The following is a 21,244-nucleotide window of genomic DNA, read 5'->3' as shown; positions in this document are numbered from 1 at the left end:
GGAGAGGGAGAGAGGAAGAGAAGAGAAGAGAAGAGAAGAGAAGAGAAGAGAAGAGAAGAGAAGAAAGAAGAAAGAAAAAAGAAAAGAAGAAAAAAAGAAAACCAAGCTCATAGATACAGAGAACAGACTGCCGGTTACCAGAGGTAGGGATTGGAGGTTGGAGAAATGGGTGAAGGGGGTAAAATTTTTTAAAAAATAAAATAAATAGATAAATAAACAAACAAATGATAGGAAGCTAAAAAATAATCTTTAGTGGGGATCCATTGGCACACAAGAGAAACAAGAGTTCAAGTATTTGGAGAACAGAATGCTAGAGAAGGCTAGGGCACGACAGAAAAACAAACTTTCTTACTTTACAATTTTGCTTAAAGTTTATAAATACAAAGATGTGGGTTTCCGCATCTTTTCAAATTTTAGTTCTAATAGGAACTCAAAAGCAGATTTGAATGCTGATGTAGTCTTCCTTATTTCAGCAACCAGCACTTAAATATAGTCCTTAATAGCCTTTAACGGAAATGTGCATTTGTATGGGACATAGAGATATGAGATGGATACATTTTTAAGTCGCTTTTGAAAAAAATCCACTTTCATCCTGACAGTGTTTTGAGGTATCTTACCGGTTCTCCTTTATCCCCTTTCTGACCAGGTGAGCCTGGAGTTCCTGGTAATCCCACTTCTCCCTGAGCAAAAATGAATCCTGTGTTATCAAACAGTCTGTCACATTGAGCTAAAGACTAATAGTTTATACATATAAAGGTGACAATAGTAGGATAAAGCTTTGCTCTCCCCTGAGCTGATGTTGGTCCCTCTGCTAGAATGCCCTTCCCTTCCTCAGGAGGCTCAGTACCCTCCCTCTTCCAAATGCCATTTGGCATCATCTCCTCCATGAGACTTTCCACGGACTGGGACACGTGGTGCTCCTCTATGGCCCCTGCACCTTGTACTTGCCTTTCTCATGGAGCTTATGATACAGTAGTGGTCGCTAGAAGAAATGTAAGGTTCCTCTAAACTTTTACCTCACCCCCATATCTATTCGTCCAGCCAGGAGTGAAGTGGCGGCCGGATGTGTTAAGTCTCTAAGGGCATGCAGTAAGTCACAATGCTAGGAAACATTCTGCTCTAGGAACCAGGGCAAGTTTTTCTTTTCCTTTTCCTTTCCTCAGGTATGAGCATAGAGGAACACCATCAAGAAATCACTTAGCCTCCTTGTAGCACAGCCTCTTGACTGCCATTAACATTCATAGAAGAAGTTTATGTAGGTTCACAGGACCACTCTTCCTGACCAGGGGACCATACTGGTACAAATGAAGCAAATTCTTTAAGTAATATTCTTTGCCTATTTCCTAGAGTATCAGCACACATCAAAGAAATACTATACAGAGTATCTGTGTGTTAAAGAGCAGGCTCTGTTTTCTTCAACTGTGAACATCCAGAGCAGAAGCCTATTCCAGGCATATGTTAAGTACTCAATATTTGTCTGTTGTCCAGGAGGGTCCCCCCTTTACCTTTCTATCCATTCTAATTCACAGCCTGGAAAGAAAGTCTGATGGCTTCAGAACTATCCAGAAAAAAAATCCAGGAAATCCTATCCCCAATTCCCTTCTCTTAACCCACCCCAGTGACAGAGTGGCTTATGTGTTTGATTCAACTAACACTAAAGGTCAAGACACAGTCTGTGCACCGGGGCCACATCCAAGGGGCCTGGCTCAATCTGTGTCATGGCTTTTCAGTGGGCATAGATTAACACAAGCAAACCTTGTTTGGAATGCACTGGCACTGGTCTTGAAGTTCCTGCTTTGCTGGCAGATAGGCAGACATTTTACTGGTGTGAGCGGGTAGCAATGATGATGCAGTACTTCCATAGCCATCCTGCTCTGGACACTAAAATCCAGAGAAATGATTAGGGTCCATTCCAAACATGCTAACATCCCAAATACTGGCTCCCACCAAACTCGGGATGACTCAACTTGCCTGCAAGAACTGCCTTCTAAGGAGCCCAAAGTTGACACTGGTATGTGAAAGTTTATAATGCCTTTGCTCTTTCACTAGGCCCCCGATGCGTTTTATTACACTGACAACATGCTAGAAATGCACTAAAATATTGGTTTGTTGAGGAATTCTAAAGCTTTTATAAATGACTTCATGATGAGTACAGTAACATCAAACATTCACAATAACTGCTTTGTTACAATAAAATAGTTATACATGTTACACCTGTGTATGTGTTTGTGGAACAAAATTTAAAATCAAAGAAAGCAGGATGCCTGGGTGGCTCAGTCAGTTAAGCGTCTGCCTTCGGCTCAGGTCATGATCCCATGCTCATGGGATCAAGTCCTGCATCAGGCTCCCTGCTCAGCAGGGAGCCTGCTTCCTCCTCTCCTTCTCCCCCTGATTGTGTGCTCTCTCTCTCTCTCTTTCTGTCAATTTTTTTTTTAAATCTTAAAAATAAATAAATAAAATAAAATACTTAGAGAGGTTTAAAAAAAAATAAAAGCAAGCAACTTGAACTTTTAGAACATCATTTACTCCAACAAGACGATTGTAAAGGCATGTAAAAGTAGCAAATATATTCTTTTAATACTCCAGGATGGTATATATTTAAAGTATATACTAGTCTTGGTCTTTAAAGTCCATTGTCCTTTAAAGTTATTAAAACGTCTCCACTATAACAGACAAGTGGTGAATTTTATACTTAAGCAGTGGATTCAGAACATGTGGGATAACATGAAGTAAAACTTAGTCACAAAACAATGAACTTTTTTTTCCTCTCAAAAATAAATCCAGACAGGGAGGATAAATAAATGCATCCCTTCCTCTCCACATCATTTAACAGGCTCCTCACCACGGTTTGTAACTCTGAATTTGTAATTTTACAAACCTGCAATTTCATAACTCTGAATTTGCAATTTAGGGGAAAGGGTTTAGACATTACTTTGTATGCTACGAATCATATATGCTTGGAAAAGTATTATCAGGATACAAAACAAAAAGATTGTCAGTGGTTATTTATTATGGTAAGACTACAGTTGATAATTACTTCCTTCTTCGAATTTGGCTGTATTTTCCAAATTTTCTATAATAAACAAACATAATTTTTTTAAAAGATTTTATTTATTTATTTGACGGAGAGAGAGAGAGCACAAGTAGGGGGAGCAGCAGAGAGAGGGCGAGAAGCAGGCTCCCCACTGAGCAAGGAGCCCCATGTGGGACTCAATCCTAGGACCTTGGGATCATGACCTGAGCCAAAGGCAGACACTCAACTGAATGAGCCACCCAGGCACACCAACATACATAATTTTTAAAACAAAAAGTTCTTTTGAAAAAAATGGGTAGCACTCTAATGCTCGTGAAAACAATAAAAACTGTAAGAAAAATAACACCCAGAAACACTGGGACTAGTTTCCTTGGTCCACCACATTTACATCTATCACATTTACTTTCTCCAGATTTAATAATTAGCTATTCTGTTATCTTAATAAGTTTCCGAGCCCACAAGTCTAAAGGTCATATTAGAATGAAACATGATTATCACCAGAATAGTCCATTTATCTCCTATGATTTGATATGATTTTTCAGCAACTTCCTGTTCTAACCAACCAGTTACCACTTAGATGACCAAGACCAAATTTGAGTTCACAATTTTGGTCTGGGTAACTAATTTACTATATTAAACTGGGGATTTAAATAACTTTATAACTATGTCTCAGGATTCACTATAAAACTTTCCACACTCTCCAAAAAGTGCCTAAAGGGAACATAAAATTGTACAAGTAAGGGCTCTTCCCTTCATAAAACCTCTGGTTTTGATTTGATGCATATTTAGTTAATTGGCCTTACAAATTTTAATCACATTTCTCATTTATTTTCAACAAATGTTGCTGATTATCTCCTTCTGTCTATGTCTGTAGTCATGGAACTTTACAGAAACAGAAAATCTAATTAATAGAAGAAAAGAAGTATATTTACAGATTATCTTAAATAAATTTCACCCTTGACCATGTTATAAAATATTAATAACAAAAAATGTCTAATTTGAAATTTCAGGATAAAATTAAATGTTTAAGCAAGTATATTAAAATTTTCTGAATTCAACACATTTTTTAAAAAAAGTTGGTGTCAGAATTATAACAGATACACTTAAAGGGCTTTCACACAATTATTTATCTTCCAAACTATATACTCCCATTTGTAAAATGTAGCATGTTTCTATTTTCTGCTACTCATTAACAGAATGGTGATGTCCCTTCAAACAATTATCAGCAGGAAAAAAGCAGGCTTTTTTTTTTTTTTTCCTATAGTCAGAGATGAATTCCTACCTTATTTTCCACACTTTAACTCCTAAATAATCATTTCAGATGTGATTAATTTTTTTCCATAATTTGTGAGGTTATGTTATTGCTTTTAATAATCAAACCACTCCATTAAATCTATCACCTATACTTCCTTAAACAGTTTTCTCATAATTTGAATTGAAAATATCTATTATGTGATGATACAGAGTAAAAACTACTGGTCAAAAATATAGCATTTAGATATATCAAAACATTGTTATGTTACTTTTCAGCCAGGAAAAATTATTATTTTAAGAGCTCTTATATCCTAAAGGAATAGTTAATTTAAAAAATAAACTTTCAGAGAATTAACATCTTCAAAATTTAAATATGTGGTTCCAGGAAGTCTAGGTATTTCAAGTCTGTAGACTGGCATCATAAATGATCTTTTTAGATATTTATAGAAAGATATTTGGCTGGCTTTCATTTTACTTGGAATGAAAGCCATAAACTGGGTTGGAGATATGCTTTCTAAAACCAAGTTACATAAGCAAAACAAATAATTTTGAAAAACTTAGCTATGCTTTGAATCAGTCACTTTATTATTTTACTACCCACAGTAAGTGACAGAAGTTAAAAATATTTTTGAATTACTAAACTGTCAATAAAATTTTCATGTAAGTATAGAACTTCTGGGAAATCTAAAATACAAAGAAAAACATTTTTACCTTTTTCTTTTACTTTTCATATGTTTTCTGTAAGACTTATTGAATTAGTCCCTTTTAAACACCTGTTTGTCCCATCTACCTCCCTTAATGGTTGATAAGTCAACAAGTCAAGAAATAATGTTTTGACTATCTTCTACACACAAAGCACTAGGAATAAAAAAGAAGAGCATGAAAGTATAACTACCCTCAATGAGTTTAAAATGCAATTGAATAAATTAAAAATACAACTATATCTAATAATATAAGATAGCACACATGACCATTATAATGGGAGATAGAAAAAGTACTGAATTTTTTTTTAATGGAAGATTGGTATAAGAAATAGTTGTACAGTTAGGTTGGGAATATTAAGAATGGAGGCTAAGTGGGGCGCCTGGGTGGCACAGCGGTTAAGCGTCTGCCTTCGGCTCAGGGCGTGATCCCGGCGTTATGGGATCGAGCCCCACATCAGGCTCCTCCGCTATGAGCCTGCTTCTTCCTCTCCCACTCCCCCTGCTTGTGTTCCCTCTCTCGCTGGCTGTCTCTATCTCTGTCAAATAAATAAATAAAATCTTTAAAAAAAAAAAAAAGAATGGAGGCTAAGTAACTGAGTTTATGTTTTGTTGCCAACAAGGAATGACCAAAAGCTTTGAGAAAGAGATGAATAGAGGGAAGGGAATGTGCCTTATTCATGTCTGTTATTGCCTTGTTCTTTGGCACAATGTCTAGAAGATCAATGTTTTTGAATAATTAATGTTTAGCAAGAGAAAGTAAATGCATATATAAAGCAATGATTCAGAGACTTATTATGGTTACACTGGAAAGAAAAAGGTCTAGAGACAGGGAAGGCAGTTGACATGATAATGCAACTATCCAGGCATGAGATAAAGGTGGACTAGGACAGTAACAAGGAAAAGGAAGATGAAAAATCTATCACAGGGCGCCTGGGTGGCTCAGTCAGTTTAAAGTCTGACTTTGGCTCAGGTAATGATCTCGGGGTCCTAGGATCAAGCCCCGCATTGGGCTCCCTGTTCATCATGGAGCCTGCTTGTCCCTCTCCCTCTTCTGCCCCTCCCCTCTGTGTATGCACTCTCTCTCTCTCAAATAAATAAAGTCTTAAAAAAAAATCTATCATAAAGGAAAACTGTCCAGGATGGATGACAGGCTAGAAGAGGAAAATGAGTAAGAATAAGGTATGATCACAGATGTAAAACTCTCTGCAACTGGAAAATCATGATGCTACTGTCAGAACATAGTTTAGGGAGAAAGTCATAAATTCTCTCTTATATATGTTGAGTCCAAAGTGAGGACATATCATTTCCAAAGTTCAACACAAAACACTGGGATTCAAATTGTAGAAAGAAATTATGTGAGAGCACAATGAGGGGTCTCTTACTTGGAACAAATTACTCACCTGGCTTCAACAGATGGTATTCAGTGTTGCCCTACATTTGCACTCTATGGACTAGGCAACTGGCGTTCTATAGTCTTCACAAGCCAAGAAAATTAACTTACCTTAGTATCCGATATTTCGCAACATGTTTCTTGCGCTATGAAGTTTGAGTTACAGTAGATTTTAAATTGGTGAAGTTCAATCTATTAAAAAAGTAATAATAAGACACATCATTAGTTTTCTTGAAAGTCACATGTAGGCACTTAAGAACTGTGGTAATTTAACTGGAAAGATAAAAGAAGCTAATACAAATAAATTATTGGTAGATACTTTTAATGCTTTTATTTAATTTAGGATTCATGATTTTATGGACCATTTGAGAAAGAGACATGGATTCAATTATTGAGATAGATCTCTAGATAAAGGAAATCAGGTAATGAAAGCAACTGCAAATCTTTGCTACTAATTTCATACAAAGAAGTATTTAATTAAAGAGAGGTATTATTACAGATTACAAGAATGTATGCCTACAAGATGAGAAATTTTTCAAAGTAAAAAATTTTGGAGAAAAAGTAAAGTCAAAGGTATGAACACACAATGGAAAAGGCTTTCTCAGTAGTTCCAGAGTTCTTATCTGAGGCACTGAAACAGATGCTCACTTCTCAGTAAAAATTTAAAAAGTATTTCGTTTTCATCTATATTTTATGGATTCTGTCTGATATCTACAGATTTTATACTATATTGGGATAACCCTGAGCAATACTCACATTTATTTATAATTTTATAATTATTTACAAAAATAATCAGTTCCTTCTATTTGCTTAGAAGATTCATATTTTTTGGCATTGGATGTGAAATAAAAAGTAGTTCAAAAAAGTACAATCATGCCTTTGAATGCAAGGTCAAGCAACTATGTGAGAAATAAATACTACAGACTATTGAAAAAATTTCAATAGGATAGATGTGTAAATTGGCTATTTTAAGTGACTTTGCGGTTGCAAACTTAATCATTTAACTAATAATTAATTGTACAATGATGTCACATATCATGTAGGTCAGGAACAACCTCTTTCCTCTCCCCTCTCCTCCTCCTGCCTGCCCTTCTCTCCCTGCCTCTCTCTACCTCTTCCTCTGCTTCCCAGTATTACAGAGCTAGATTATGTATTACTTTGATGTCAATAAACATGTTCTATAGAAAGATCCAACTGTTACATTACAATAATTAATCCTACCATAATGGAAAGCAGATATCTTCAGTGAGTTCTGAAATTCTACCCAATACCAAAAAAAAGCAAAAAAGGAAAAAAAAAAAACAAAACAAAATGGCTGTTAACTATTAGTCTACAGTGCACTGACATGAACAAAATCAATTCAGCTCATAGAAAGTGTTAAAAAATCCAGACATCTTCTGAATTCATGAGTAGGCTAAGATTCGCAGCCAATGCAAAATTCTGAGATAAAATGAAACTTATTTATTTTCTATAACTTTTTGCAAGGTATTGAAGTTAACTTTTTTTTATAAAATTTAAATGCATTGTCTTGCATAGTCAAATGAAACACCACCTAGTAACATATTCATTATGTAGAATTAAGAATGGGGACTCCAATTAATGAATATTCTTCTTAACTAAAACTAATTTAACATCATTGTCTTCAAAATAGCCAATAAATATTAAAATTTGATTATGTACCACCTACTGTACTAGGCCCTTTTTATGAATTATTTTAGTTAACTGAAGATAGATGATCAATTTTTGACAGATTAGTAACTAATCAAGTACCATGACGTTGAAACTTCAATCCCAGTTAATGATGCTTTCTTATTCATTAGTTGCTCTGGAATCCTTCACTGACACAGCGCTTTATGAGGACAATATTTAGGGTTAAGTCTATACTGGCTCTTGTCAGACAGAATTTGTTAAAAAAAAAAATCCTGTGTATCAGTTTTGTCACCTATTTCTTTCTCACAAAAGTAACTAGGTAGTATACATAAAATAAAACCCAATTGTTAGAAATTTTTTCAATACCACACATCCAGAGTAAATAAAACATTTTCATATTACAATAGATCTTATGAATCATAGAGCTTACATGGATATGATGAAAAATTAGTCCACTGAAACTTTCAGTAAGACTAAGAGTCTTTATAGAATAAAATATGTATTTTATTTGCTTAACTCAAACACCATCTCATAAATAAGCTGCATGCATAATAATATGGCTTTATTTTTTTTAATTTTTGTCTTTTTTTCATTTATTTTTTAAAATTTTAATTCTAGTATAGTTAACATATAGTGTTGTATTAGTTTTAGATGTAGAATATAGTGATTCAACAATTCTATACATTACTCAGTGTTCATCGTGGTAAATGTACTATTAATGCCCTTCACCTATTTCACCTATCACCCATCCACCTCCCCTCTGGTAACCATCAGTTTCTTCTCTACAGTTAAGAGTCTGTTTCTTAGTTTGCCTCTTTTTTTCTTTCTTTGTTTGTTTTTGTTTCTTAAATTTTACATGAGTGAGATCATATGGTATTTGCCTTCCTCTAACTTATTTCACTTAGCATTATACCCTCTAGATCCATCCATGTTGTAGTGAATGCCAAGATTTCATTTTTTTGTGTGACTAATATTCCATTTTATGTGTGCACATATATATATATATGGTTCTAATATATATGTTCATGGAATATATATATGGAGAGAGAGAATAGGATAGATATTCTAATATATATATATTCTAATATATATTCATATATGTATTCTAATATATATTTATATATTCTAATATATTAATATATGCATGCTAATATATTCATATATATTCTAATATATTCATATATATATACATATATTCATATATATAAAGTAGTTCTAGTCTTAATTTTTTAAAGAACTTCCATACTATTTTCCTCAGTGGCTGCATGAGTTTGCATTTCCACCAGTGTACAAGGATTCCTTTTTTTTGGCATCCTCACCAGCACATGTGGTTTCTTGTGTTTTTTATTTTAGTGATTCTGACAGGTGTGAGGTGATATCTCATTGTGGTTTTGATTTGCTTTTCCCTGATGATGAGTGATGTTGAGCATGTTTTCATATGTCTGTTGGCCATCTGTATTTCTTCTTTGGAGAAATGCCTGTTCATGTCTTCTGCCCATTTTTTAAATTGGATTATTTGTTTTTTGGGTGTTGAGTTTGATAAATTCTTTACATATTTTGGATACTAACTCTTTATCAGATATGTCATTTGCAAATATCTACTCCCATTCAATAGGTTGTCCTTGAGTTTTGTTGATGATTTCCTTTGCTGCGCAGAAGCTTTTCTTTAAATGAAATCTCAATAGTTTATTTTTGCTTCTGTTTCCCTTGCCTCAGAAGACCTATCTGGAAAAAAAGTTGTTATGGAAGAAGAAATTACTGCCTGTGCTCTCTTCTAGGATTTTTATTGTTTCAGGTCTCACATTTCAGTCCTAATCCATTTTCAGTTTATTTTTATGTATGGTTTAAGAAAATGGTTCAATTTCAGGGCGCCTGGGTGGCACAGCGGTTAAGCGTCTGCCTTCGGCTCAGGGCATGATCCCGGCGTTATGGGATCGAGCCCCGCATCAGGCTCCTCCGCTGTGAGCCTGCTTCTTTCTCTCCCACTCGCCCTGCTTGTGTTCCCTCTCTCGCTGGCTGTCTCTATCTCTGTCGAATAAATAAATAAAATCTTAAAAAAAAAAAAAAAGAAAGAAAGTGGTTCAATTTCATTCTTTTGCCTGTGGCTGTCCAGTTTTCCCAACACCATTTGTTGAAGATGTTGTCTTTTCCCCATTACAACCTCTTGCCTCTTTGTTGAAGATTAATTGACCATATAGTTGTGGGTTTATTTCTGGGCTTTTTATTCTATTCTATTGATCTATGTGTCTATTTTTTTGCCTATACCAAACCGTTTTGATTACGATAGCTTTGTAGTATATCTTGAAATCTGGGATTTTGATAACCTCCAAGTTCTTTTTCAAGATTGCTTTGGGTATTCAGGGACTTTTCTGTTTTTGCACAAATTTTAGGATTATTTGTTCTAGTTCTGTGAAAAGTGCTGTTGGTATTTTGACAGGGATTGCATTAAATCTGCAGATTGCTTTTGGCAGTACAGAAATTGTAAAAATACGTTTTCTTCCAGTCCATGAGCATGGATATCTTTATTTGTTTGGAACATCTTCAATTTCTTTCGTCAATGTTTTATAGTTTTCAGAGTTCAAGTGTTTCACCTCCTTGCTTAAGTTGATTCCTAGGAATCTTATTACTTTGGTGCAATTGTAAATGGGAATGTTTTCTTAATTTCTCTGTCAGCTACTTCATTATTAACATACAAAAATGCAATGGATTTCTATATGTTGATTTTGTATCCTGTAACCATACTGAATTCATTTATCAGTTCTCATAGATTTTTGGTGGAGTCTTTGGGGTTTTCTATATATAGTATCATGTCATCTGCAAATAGTGAAAGTTTTACTTTTTCTTTACCAATTTGGATGCCTTTTATTCTTTTTCCTTGTCTGGTTGCTGTAACTAGGACTTCCAGAACTATGTTGATAAAAGCGGTGAGAGTAGACAGCTTTGTGTTGTTCCTGAGAGAGAAGAACAGCTCTCAGTTTTTCCAATTAAGTATGATGCACAAGGTGGGTTTGTCATATGTGGCCTTTATTGTGTTGAGGTTTATTCCTTCTAAACCTACTTTGTTGAGGGTTTCTTATCATGAATAGATGTTTACTTTGTCAAATACTTTTTCTGCATCTATTAAAATGATCCTATGATTTTTATCCTTTCTATTGTTGATGTGATGTATCATATTCATTGACTTGCAAATATCGAACCACTCTTGCATCCCAGGAATAAAACCTACTTGATCGTGGTGAATGATTTTGAGGATTTTTCTACCTTTGTTCATCAGAGATATTGGCCTATAGCTCTTTTTAAAAAATTTTTCTAATTTAAATTCAATTAGCCAACATATGTACATCATTAGTTTTTGATGTAGTGTTCAATGATCATTAGTTGCATATAACACCCAGTGCTCATCACATCACGTGCCCTCCTTAATGCCTATCACCCAGTTACCCCATCCTTCCACCCACCTCCCTTTCCACAACCCTCAGTTTGTTTACCAGAGTCAAGAGTCCCTCATGGCTTGTCTCCTTCTATGATTTCTTCCCATTCAGTTTTCCCTCCCTTACCCTATGATCCTCTGTGCTATTCCTTATGTTCCACATATGAGTGAAACCATATGATAATTGTCTTTCTCTGTTTGACTTACTTCACTTAACATGGCTCCAGTTCAAGCCATGTCGATGTAAATGGTAGGTATTCATCCTTTCTGATGGCTTAGTAATATTCCATTGTATATATGAACCACATCTTTATCCATTCATCTGTTGAAGGACATCTTGGCTCCTTCCACAGTTTGGTTATTATGGACATTGCTGCTATGAACATTGGGGTGTGCCCCTTCTTCTCACTACATCTGTATCTTGGGGTAAATATGCAGTAGTGCAATTACTGGGTTGTAGGGTAGCTCTATTTTTAACTTCTTCAGGAACCTCCATACTGTTTTCCAGAGTGGCTATATCAGCTTGCATTCCCACCAAGTGTAATTGGGTTCCCCTTTCTCCACATCCTCGCCAATATTTGTCGTTCCCTGTCTTGTTAATTTTAGCCATTCTAGCTGGTGTAAGGTGGTATCTTATTGTGGTTGTGATTTGTATTCCCCTGATGGCAAGTGATATGAAGCATTTTTTTCATGTGTCTGTTGACCATTTGTATATCTTCTTTGGAGAAGTGTCTGTTCATTCTCCTGCCCATTTCTTGATTGGATTACTTGTTTTTTGGGTGTTGAGTTTGAGAAGTTCTTTACAGATCTTGGATAACTGGCCCTTTATCTGCTATGTCATTTGCAAATATCCTCTCCCATTTCATAGGTTGCCTTTTAGTTTTGTTGACTGTTTCCTTTGCTGTACAGAAGCTATTTATTTTGATGAAGTCCCATTTTTTTTCTTTCATTTTTGCTCTTGTTTCCTTTGCCCTTAGAGACGTGTCTTGCAAGAAGTTGCTTTGGCTGAGGTCCAAGAGGTTACTGCCTGTGTTCTCCTCTAGGATTTTGATGGATTCCTGTCTCAGATTTAGGTCTTTCATCCATTTAGTGTTTATCTTTGTGTATGGTCTAAGAGAATGGTCCAATTTCATTCTTCTGCATGTGGCTGTCCAATTTTCTCAGCACCATTTATTGAAGAGACTGCCTTTTTTCCATTGGATATTCTTTCCTGCTTTGTCGAAGATTAGTTGACCATAGAGTTGATGGTCCATTTCTGGAAACTTATAAACTACCAAGACTGAAACAGGAAGAGGTAGAAAATCTGAAAAGACCAATAATCAGCAAGGAAATTGAAGCAGTAATCAAAACCCTCCCAAAAAAAACAAGAGTCCAGGGCCAGATGACTTCCCAGGGAATTCTACCAAACATTTAAGGAAGAAATAATACCTATTCTACTGAAGCTGTTTCAAAAAATAGAGATGGAAGGAAAACTTCCAAACTCATTCTATGAGGACAGCATTACCTTGTTCCCTTTTTTTGTAGTGTCTTTATCTGCTTTTGTTTTTACAGTAATGCTCTCATAGAATGAATTTGGAAGATTTCTTTCCTCTTCTGTTTCTTGCAATAGTTAGAGAAGAGACAGTATTAACTCTTTAAATGCTGAATTCACCTGTGAGGTAGTCTGGGCCTGGACCTTTTTTGGGGGGTGGGTTTCTTGATTACTGATTCAATTTCATTGCTGGTAATTGGTCTATTCAAATTTTCTATTCCTACTTCAGTTTTGGGAGTTATAATTTTCTAAGAATTTATTGATTTCTTCCAGTTGTCCAATATGTGGCATATGATTCTTCATAATATTCTCTTACAATCATTTGTATTTCTGTGGTGTCAGTTTTTATTTCTCCTTTTTCATTTGATTTTGTTTGAGTCCATTCTCTCTCTCTCTCTCTTTATGAGTCTGACTAGAGGTTATCAATTCTGTTGATCTTTTCCAAGAACCAGCTCCTGGTTTCATTGATCTATTCTGTTGTTTTTTTTTTTAGTTTCTATTTCATGTATTTCTGCTCTAATATTTATTATTTTCTTCCTTCTGCTGCTTTTGGGTTTTGTTTGTTCTTTTTCTAGCTCCTTTAGTTGTAAGGTTAGGTTGTTTATTTGACATTTTTTGAGATAGGCCTGTACTGCTATAAACTTCCCTCTTAGAACTGCTTTACTACATTGCAAAGATTTTGGACTGTTGTGTTTTCATTTTCATTTGTCTCCATGTATTTTTTTATTTCCTCTTTGATTTCTTGGTTGACCCATTCATTTTTCAGTAGCATGTTATTTAACCGTCATGTATTCGTGTTTTTCCACATTTTTTCTTGTGGTTGATTTCTAGTTTCATAGCACCGTAGTCAGAAAAGATGTATGGTATGACTCTGATCTTTTTTAATTTGTTGAGATTTATTTTGTGGCCTAATATGTGATCTATTTTGGAGAATGTTGCATGTGCACTTGAAAAGAATGTGTATTCTCCTGTTTTAGGATGGAATGTTCTGAATATATCTGTTAGATCTATCAGGTCCAATGTGTCATTCAAACCCATTTCCTTGCTAATTTTCTGTTTGGATGATCTATTCATCCAAACAGAAAGTGGGGTGTTAATGTTCTCTATTATTATTGTATTACTATCAATTACTTCCTTTATGTTTGTGATGAGCTGCTTTATGTATTTGGGATCTCCCATATTGGGTGCATAAATATTTGCAGTTGTTATATCTTCTTGTTGGATTATTCCTTCTAAAATTATATAGTATCCTTCTTCGTCTCTTGTTACAGTCTTTGTTTTAAAGTCTAATTTGTCTGATATAAATATTGTTATCTTTCTTTTCACTTCTGCTTGCATGGTAAATGCTTTTCCATTCCTTCTCACTTTCATTCTTCACGTGTCTTTAGGTTTGAAGTGAGTTTCTTATAGGCAGTATATAGATTCATCTTGTTTTTTTATCCATTCCATCACCCTATTTTTTTTATTGGAGCATTTAGTCCACTTAAATTCAAAATAATTATTGATAGGTAGGTACTTATTGCCATTTTATTATTTGTTTTATGATTTTTTTTGTAGTTCTTCTCTGTTCTTTTCTTCTCTTGCTTTATTTTTCTTAGTTTGCTGGCTTTCTTTAGTGATACATATGGATTCCTTTCTTTTTATTTTTTGCATATCTATTAGTGGTTTTTGATTTGTGGTTACTATTAGGTTTGTATATAACATATTATGCATATACAGTCTATATTAAGTTGATGGTTGTCACATTTTAGGTAAATGATGTTATACTTTACATCCTTTTATTTTGTGAATCCCTTGACTGATTTTCATAGATATAATTGATTTTACTGCTCTTGTGTTTCCTACTTTTCCAAATCTTACTTATGGTCTTTCCTTTCCATTCAACATTTCTTGTAGGGCTGGTTTTGCGGTCATGAATTCCTTTAACTTGTGTTCATGTAGGAATCTCTATCTCTCCTTCTATTCTGAATGTTAACTTGCTGCATAGCATATTCTTGGCTGCAGGTTTTTTTTCTTTCTTTCCACATTTTGAATGAATATATATATATATATATAATGCCACTCTCTTCTAGCCTGCAAAATTTCTGCTGAAATATCAGCTGACAGCCTTGTGGGGTTTCCCTTGTATGCAACTGTTTTCTCTTGCTGCTTTTAAGATTCTTTCTTTATCACTACTTTTTGTCATTTTAATTATGATGTGTCTTGGTGTGGACCTCCTTGGGTTGATTTTGCTGGAACCTCTCTGTTTCTCCTTGATCTGGATTTCTGTTTCCTTCCCCAGATTCAGGAAATTTTCAGCTATTATTTCTTCAAATAAATTTCTTTTCCCCTTTTCTCTCTCTCCCCCTTCTGGATTCCCTATAATGTGAATAGCATTATGCTTGATGATGTTGGTGAATTCCCTAAGTCTATTTTTATTTTTTATTATTATTATTTTTTCTCTCTCCTGCTCAGTTTGATTGCTTTCCTTTACTCCGTCCTCTAGGTCACTGATCTTTTCTTGTGTTTCCTCTAGTCTATAATTTATTTCATCTAATGTATTTCTAATTTAAGTTAGTGAGCTCTTCATCTCTGATTGGCTCTTTTTAATGTTTTCTATCTCTTTGTTAAGGGTCTCACTGAAGTTTTCCACTCTTTTCTCAAGTCTAGTGAGTATTTTACCTTTATCACCATTACTTCAAATTCTTTATCAGGCATATTACTTATCTCCATTTCTTTTAGGTCTCTTGCTGTCATTTTGTGCTGTTCTTTCATCTGGAACATATTCCTCTGTCTCCTCATTTGGGGTATGGCTTTAATTTTATCTTCAAATGAAGTAAGATGCCACAATAAATATGAAACCATTGTAATACTATAATTTTTACACTGTGTCTTTTTAGAGGACATGCCTCATATTTTTCAGCTCCAGATTCTGGGCTCAATTCTTTTCTTGGGTGAGAAGTTAATGAGACACAGGACACAGCACTCAACCTTCAGAGGATGAGCTCTGAGCCTGGAACCTGCTCTTGCAATAACTTATTTCTCTCTTATTACCATCTCCCCACAAAGGTTCTGAATTTATTTCAGTATATGCTTAGTTCTTTCAGTCTTAGAAACAGAGCCCACTTTGCTCCCACTAGTCTTAAAAGATGTTCCAATCCCAAACTCCAGTCCCAAACTTTAGTACTTGCAGCAGGTGCTACTCTCTCATACTGTTGCTAGAATTCCCTGAATTAACTCCCTATCTACGGACACTCCACATGCTGCTGAAAGTTACATCTCTGATGTTCTAACTGATGGTCTCCTCTTCCTCCCTTGCCTTTGGAGAGACCTTTCTGGAAGGTCTGTCTAGTATTGTGTTACAATCAATACTGTTATTATTATTGGCAGCTACCATTTACTGATATAGACTTATCCTTCCATTAGCCTTCAAGATCTCTGAGAAAAGAGAAGCAGTGTTTTGTTTTTTGTTTTTGTTTTTTTTTTTCCATTCTCTTAGGCCAGGTTTGAGTGAAGTGTCTGGCCCTGAATAAATAAGTGAATATAAAGGGAACTAACCACATATTAGGCACTACAGTACACACTCTGTACAATTGTAACTAAGTAACTCTACCAACACTATTTTTTAACTGAGAATACTGAGACTCAGATAAATTAAGAGCTAACAAGATAAATTAGCAGATCATTACAGTTAAGTAGATGAGCTAGGATTTACAACCACATCTGTCTGATCCCCAAACCGGCTCACTCTCCACAGTGTCATGATGTCTTGCCTCCATGATTGGTTTTTCTTACTCTGACCTATTTTGCTGATCATCACTGAGCTCTAGTTATGGCATTCTCACTGATTTGTTCACTGTTTCTAAGAGAAAACAGTTTAAAAATATTTTTATTGAATATATGTTTATACATATACTATCTTTATCCATCTATTAATCATCTATCATGATTCCTTCCACAGAGGCATTTAGAAAAAAACACTGCCCAAATATGTATTTGTACAGAATTATAGTTTTGAAAAAAAAAATGAACTGTTACATACATTAGCAATTCCTACTGGTGACCTGAATTCAGGTTATTTTTATGGGTTTTCTCATCATTCCACCCATAGGAAAATCTGAAGTCATGAAATTTAGAGATATCTCACTTTTTAAGGATTTTTTTAGGATTACAGGCCTTCTTCTCTAGGGAAATCAATAATAAATCTATTATCACTTTAACACCCAAAATGATTTTTAAAGGACCTTTTTATCTGAAAGGGTGTTGCTAGCCATTTGTTCTCATCCAAATGACCTACTGACACAATTAGTAGCTACATTTCAGTCCAGCAGAACCTTGAAAAACCATTATAAGCTTATGAGAAACAGTTTGCAATACGAAACTATTGCTATTCTGAGGATGAACAAACAGCGTATTGTTCTTGAGTGGAAACATCAGATAATCTGGGACCATTTAATTTAAAGTTCATCTTTTCTAGTCTTTTCTACTCAAAACATAAGCTTATTCAAGTTGACTTTTTGTATCATATGGTGTATTTTTACTAGAATTTAATTGTAATAATCTTATTTTTTAAGGCATGACCTAGTTCTTTTAAATTCACAGGCTGAAGAAAATGGGTGAAAATAGAAGATAATATATGTGAAAATACAGTTGGAAATACATAGCTATGCTTCACACATCTGATGGCTAATTTAAACAGTGTTGAGAAGGGAATGTATTACATAGTAATTAAAGAAAGAGGTTTTAATAAGGTATCTAATTTAGAAACTTTACTAGTTCTCTTTCATAACCAACATCACAACTCACATCCACAGGCTTGCCGTCGGAAGCTCGTGCAGCAATAACAGTCCTTCCACGAAGGTCCACAGTGTCCTTTTCATCTATATGCCGGCTTGCAATTAAATTACAATCCATATAGAGTGAAATGCCCTGGGATTGTATACCAATGCCAAGTTTATGCCATTGACGATCAAACAAAGGACGGAGTTCTCGATTTTTAAAAATGTAGTTCAACACATCTCCCTCAGGAGCTCGGAACATAAATTCCACCACCTTCTTTCCACCATCAACTACTATAGAAACCTGCAAAAATGTAAATTAGCATTGAATGTTTTAAAACCAGGGTTCAAATTACTAAAGCACACAAATTAAAAATTAGAGATGCATGTTGGTATAATTGAGGCACTTAGTAAGATGTTTTAGATGACACCTGTGTCCACCAGATTTCTTAATACAAAAGAATAGCAAATATCCAGCTACAAAAATGTTTTAAATATGGGCATTCTGGTGAATGTAATATGTTCCTTTCTTGACAGAACATCTGAGAGTATATATTTATATGTATGTGTATATTTAAGTATATATATATAATTCTGTATGAGTAATTCAAGAATTAAATGTTACTTAATTTAAAAAGAGTAAGAATAGGATCACTTCTTTTAGCATGAAAACTGAGATCGACTTCTTGAAACTTTGATGATTTGCATGGTGCAGAGAAAATACCTTTTCATAAAGGATATACTCTTTTAGTTCAGTTCCTCTTTCCATCATCAAATTATGACTGTATCAACAGATTAAAAGACCAGTGAAATAAAAAAAACTCAGTGGATATTTATAGAAATAAACACAAATGTAAGGTGCCAATGAGTAATACTGAGGTTCATCCCCCCCCCAACCTGGAGTCCTGGCACACTCATCCTTCTGCCCAAATGTCATCTCTTGCACAAGTATTCTTGGGTTCATTCTCCCTGTGCTCCATTTTAGGAAGCTACCCTTTCTATGCTCCCATAGTCCCCATTCAGCACTGAGCTTACCTCTACTGATGCACCTGTCATACTGTGATTATGCTCTAGTATATTGTTCTCTTAGATGCCATCCTCTTAAGACATTATGCTCCCTGATAAAGGAATTACACTTTTAAAAATTTCTTTGTTACTAACCAGCATTAGCATGTGTTCAAAAACTTTCTATTGATGGAATCAATATTTATATCCCACCTCTTCACTCACTATGGACTTTCAAATGAAACAATCAATGAATTATTTAAAAATAATACATATCAGAAATGATAGGAGATAAAGAGGTTATTAGTAAGGTAGACTTAGTGTCAATGAAGCAGTTGTGAAAGGAGGGTCATTTGAGTGTCTTTAGACAAAATATGAATCATAGTACAGATCTCAGCAAGCTCATCCTAACAATGAGAATACTTGCATTTTCCTGTTGATGATTACTCTAAAAGAATATTTAGATACTAGATCTGCTTCCAAATTTGTGCACACTGTGCCAAGATTCACCTGGCATACCACATAGGACAAATAAGCACAACTCTACAGTTCCTTACCTGTGGTATATTCTGCTGGTTTAAAACCTGCCACAGAAACCACCGTTCCTTTTTGGTGCTTCTTCGTACTCGAAACATAGCTGCTATTGCATACTCATCAGGAAGGCCTTTGGGAAATATCTTACTGGGGAAGGAAAACAAAGAATTATTGTGAGAACACTAAGGATGGTGAGGAAAGAAAATCTAGGTATGAAGTTCTTTGTAACACAATATTTTTTTCCCATCACAATAAAACAAAGTCTCCAAAATGGAATTTTCTCTGTAAAGTCACCATTATTAAACTAGGTTTCACAATGACCGTTACTGTACTGCTTTAAGTAACACTGTTCATTAAAAAGCAAATAAAATGCTAATTCCACTTCTGGTCTGATTCTGGCATCTTTGCTGAGAGTCACCATGAGCTGCGAGTGCTTCAGGGGTGCCTTTAGGGGCCAGTAGCATGGCAGAAGACATCAGATCCAAAATCAAGAGCTACCAGACTGTCTCTTTCAATGGCTCCTTCCCCAACCAGAACCAGACCAAGAACTGCTGGCAGAACTACCTGGACTTCCACTGCTAAAGGAGGTGATGTCTCCACATGTGAATGGTACTGGCATGTGCACAAGTCTTCTGTCCCATAGCCCGAATGTCAACCATGGAGCAGAAGGCACATCTCCTAGAAAGATTGGAACTGGCTCCACCCACCTCTCCTTTTTCTTCCATCCTTCTCCCAGGGTGGTGAAGGGGGACCTGGGTACGTGGTGATCCCCACACTGGGATCCTGAATCATGGCTTAGCTAATAATAAATACTCATTGGAAAAGTATAAGACTATGTATGTGTAAAAGAGCTGGATGGGCAGTCAAGAAGCCAGGGTGGAAGTAATACTTGACCAGTAAGAGGGACTTCAGAGTGATGGTTTTTTCCATTTTGTTTTGTTATTAAACTGACCACCTTCTCCATACCAGACAATTTAGTGAATGACTATATAAAATAGCCTCAAGCCCCTGTATGTGCTAAAATTTATCTGTATGTTCCCCTTTATTATCTATACAATTTCAAAAAATTTTTCTTATGTAATCTTTGAACTACATAAAAATAGTATAATAAAAACTCCTGTGGGGGCACCTGGCTGGCTCAGTTGGTGGAAGCATGGGAGTCTTGATCTCAGGATTGTGAGTTTGAGTCACACATTGTGTGTAGAGCTTACTTAAAAAAATAAACAAACAATTGCATGGTGCACTGGGTGTTATACGCAACTAATGAATCATCGAGCCTTACATCGGAAACCGGGGATGTACTGTATGGTGACTAACATAATAAAAAATCATTAAAAAAATAAAAATAAAAATAAACAAACAAACAAAAAACCCTCCTGTGTACCCAAATAGATAAATAGATAGATAGATAGATAACAAAATAATGTGGCTTTGATGTCTGCCATTTCTCTTTGGGACTACATATAAACCTGAAGGTGAGCACAGGTATAGTTGAGAAGTGACACCAAAACATAAACTACCAAATGAACATTTTGAACTAGTTAGTTGCATCAAAACTTTTAAAAAGGAAACCTCAACAGAACAGCAGGTCCCCACTCCACCCCCACATGTGGTAACTTGTGTCTCCATCTTTCTTCTAATTTCCTGCCTCCTTTACCCCACTCTCCACCTTCATGTTTTCGGGATCCTATCTTTATTTCAAGTGTTCTGGAATTTGACAATACTATTTCAAGATTTTCCTCCCATTCATTGTATTGAACATATCTTTGAATATGAGTTGCACATTACTGAAAAAAAAAGTTTTGTAAGTTTTTATTATTCTTTCTATACAATCTTCTCTTATCCTCTCTTTCAGGAACTTGTTCTTTAGACAACCATTTAACACCCATCCCAATGATCTATTCTGCTATTCTACTTTCTGGGGTATTGCCCTGATTTATTTTCCAATCCATCTA

The 21,244-nt window shown here is 35.1% G+C and overlaps 1 protein-coding gene across 1 annotated transcript in view; it reads right to left on the bottom strand.

Annotated features, from left to right (window-relative positions):
- The window catches only part of COL19A1 (collagen type XIX alpha 1 chain), a 300,849-nt gene that overhangs the window by 240,096 nt on the left and 39,509 nt on the right, over positions 1–21,244 (bottom strand). The window contains exons 5-9 of the mRNA XM_057303991.1: positions 19,313–19,436; positions 17,779–18,054; positions 6,494–6,574; positions 1,756–1,881; positions 618–680 (exon numbers count right to left, since the gene is read on the bottom strand). Of these exons, the coding sequence (XP_057159974.1) occupies positions 618–680; positions 1,756–1,881; positions 6,494–6,574; positions 17,779–18,054; positions 19,313–19,436 (670 nt within the window). The remainder of the gene's footprint in view (positions 1–617; positions 681–1,755; positions 1,882–6,493; positions 6,575–17,778; positions 18,055–19,312; positions 19,437–21,244) is intronic.

Source organism: Ursus arctos, unplaced genomic scaffold, assembly GCF_023065955.2.
Source record: "Ursus arctos isolate Adak ecotype North America unplaced genomic scaffold, UrsArc2.0 scaffold_29, whole genome shotgun sequence".
In the NCBI taxonomy this organism is placed as follows: domain Eukaryota; kingdom Metazoa; phylum Chordata; class Mammalia; order Carnivora; family Ursidae; genus Ursus; species Ursus arctos.
The sequence above is the reverse complement of the archived record's forward strand: the minus strand, read 5'-3'. Positions and strand labels throughout refer to the sequence as shown.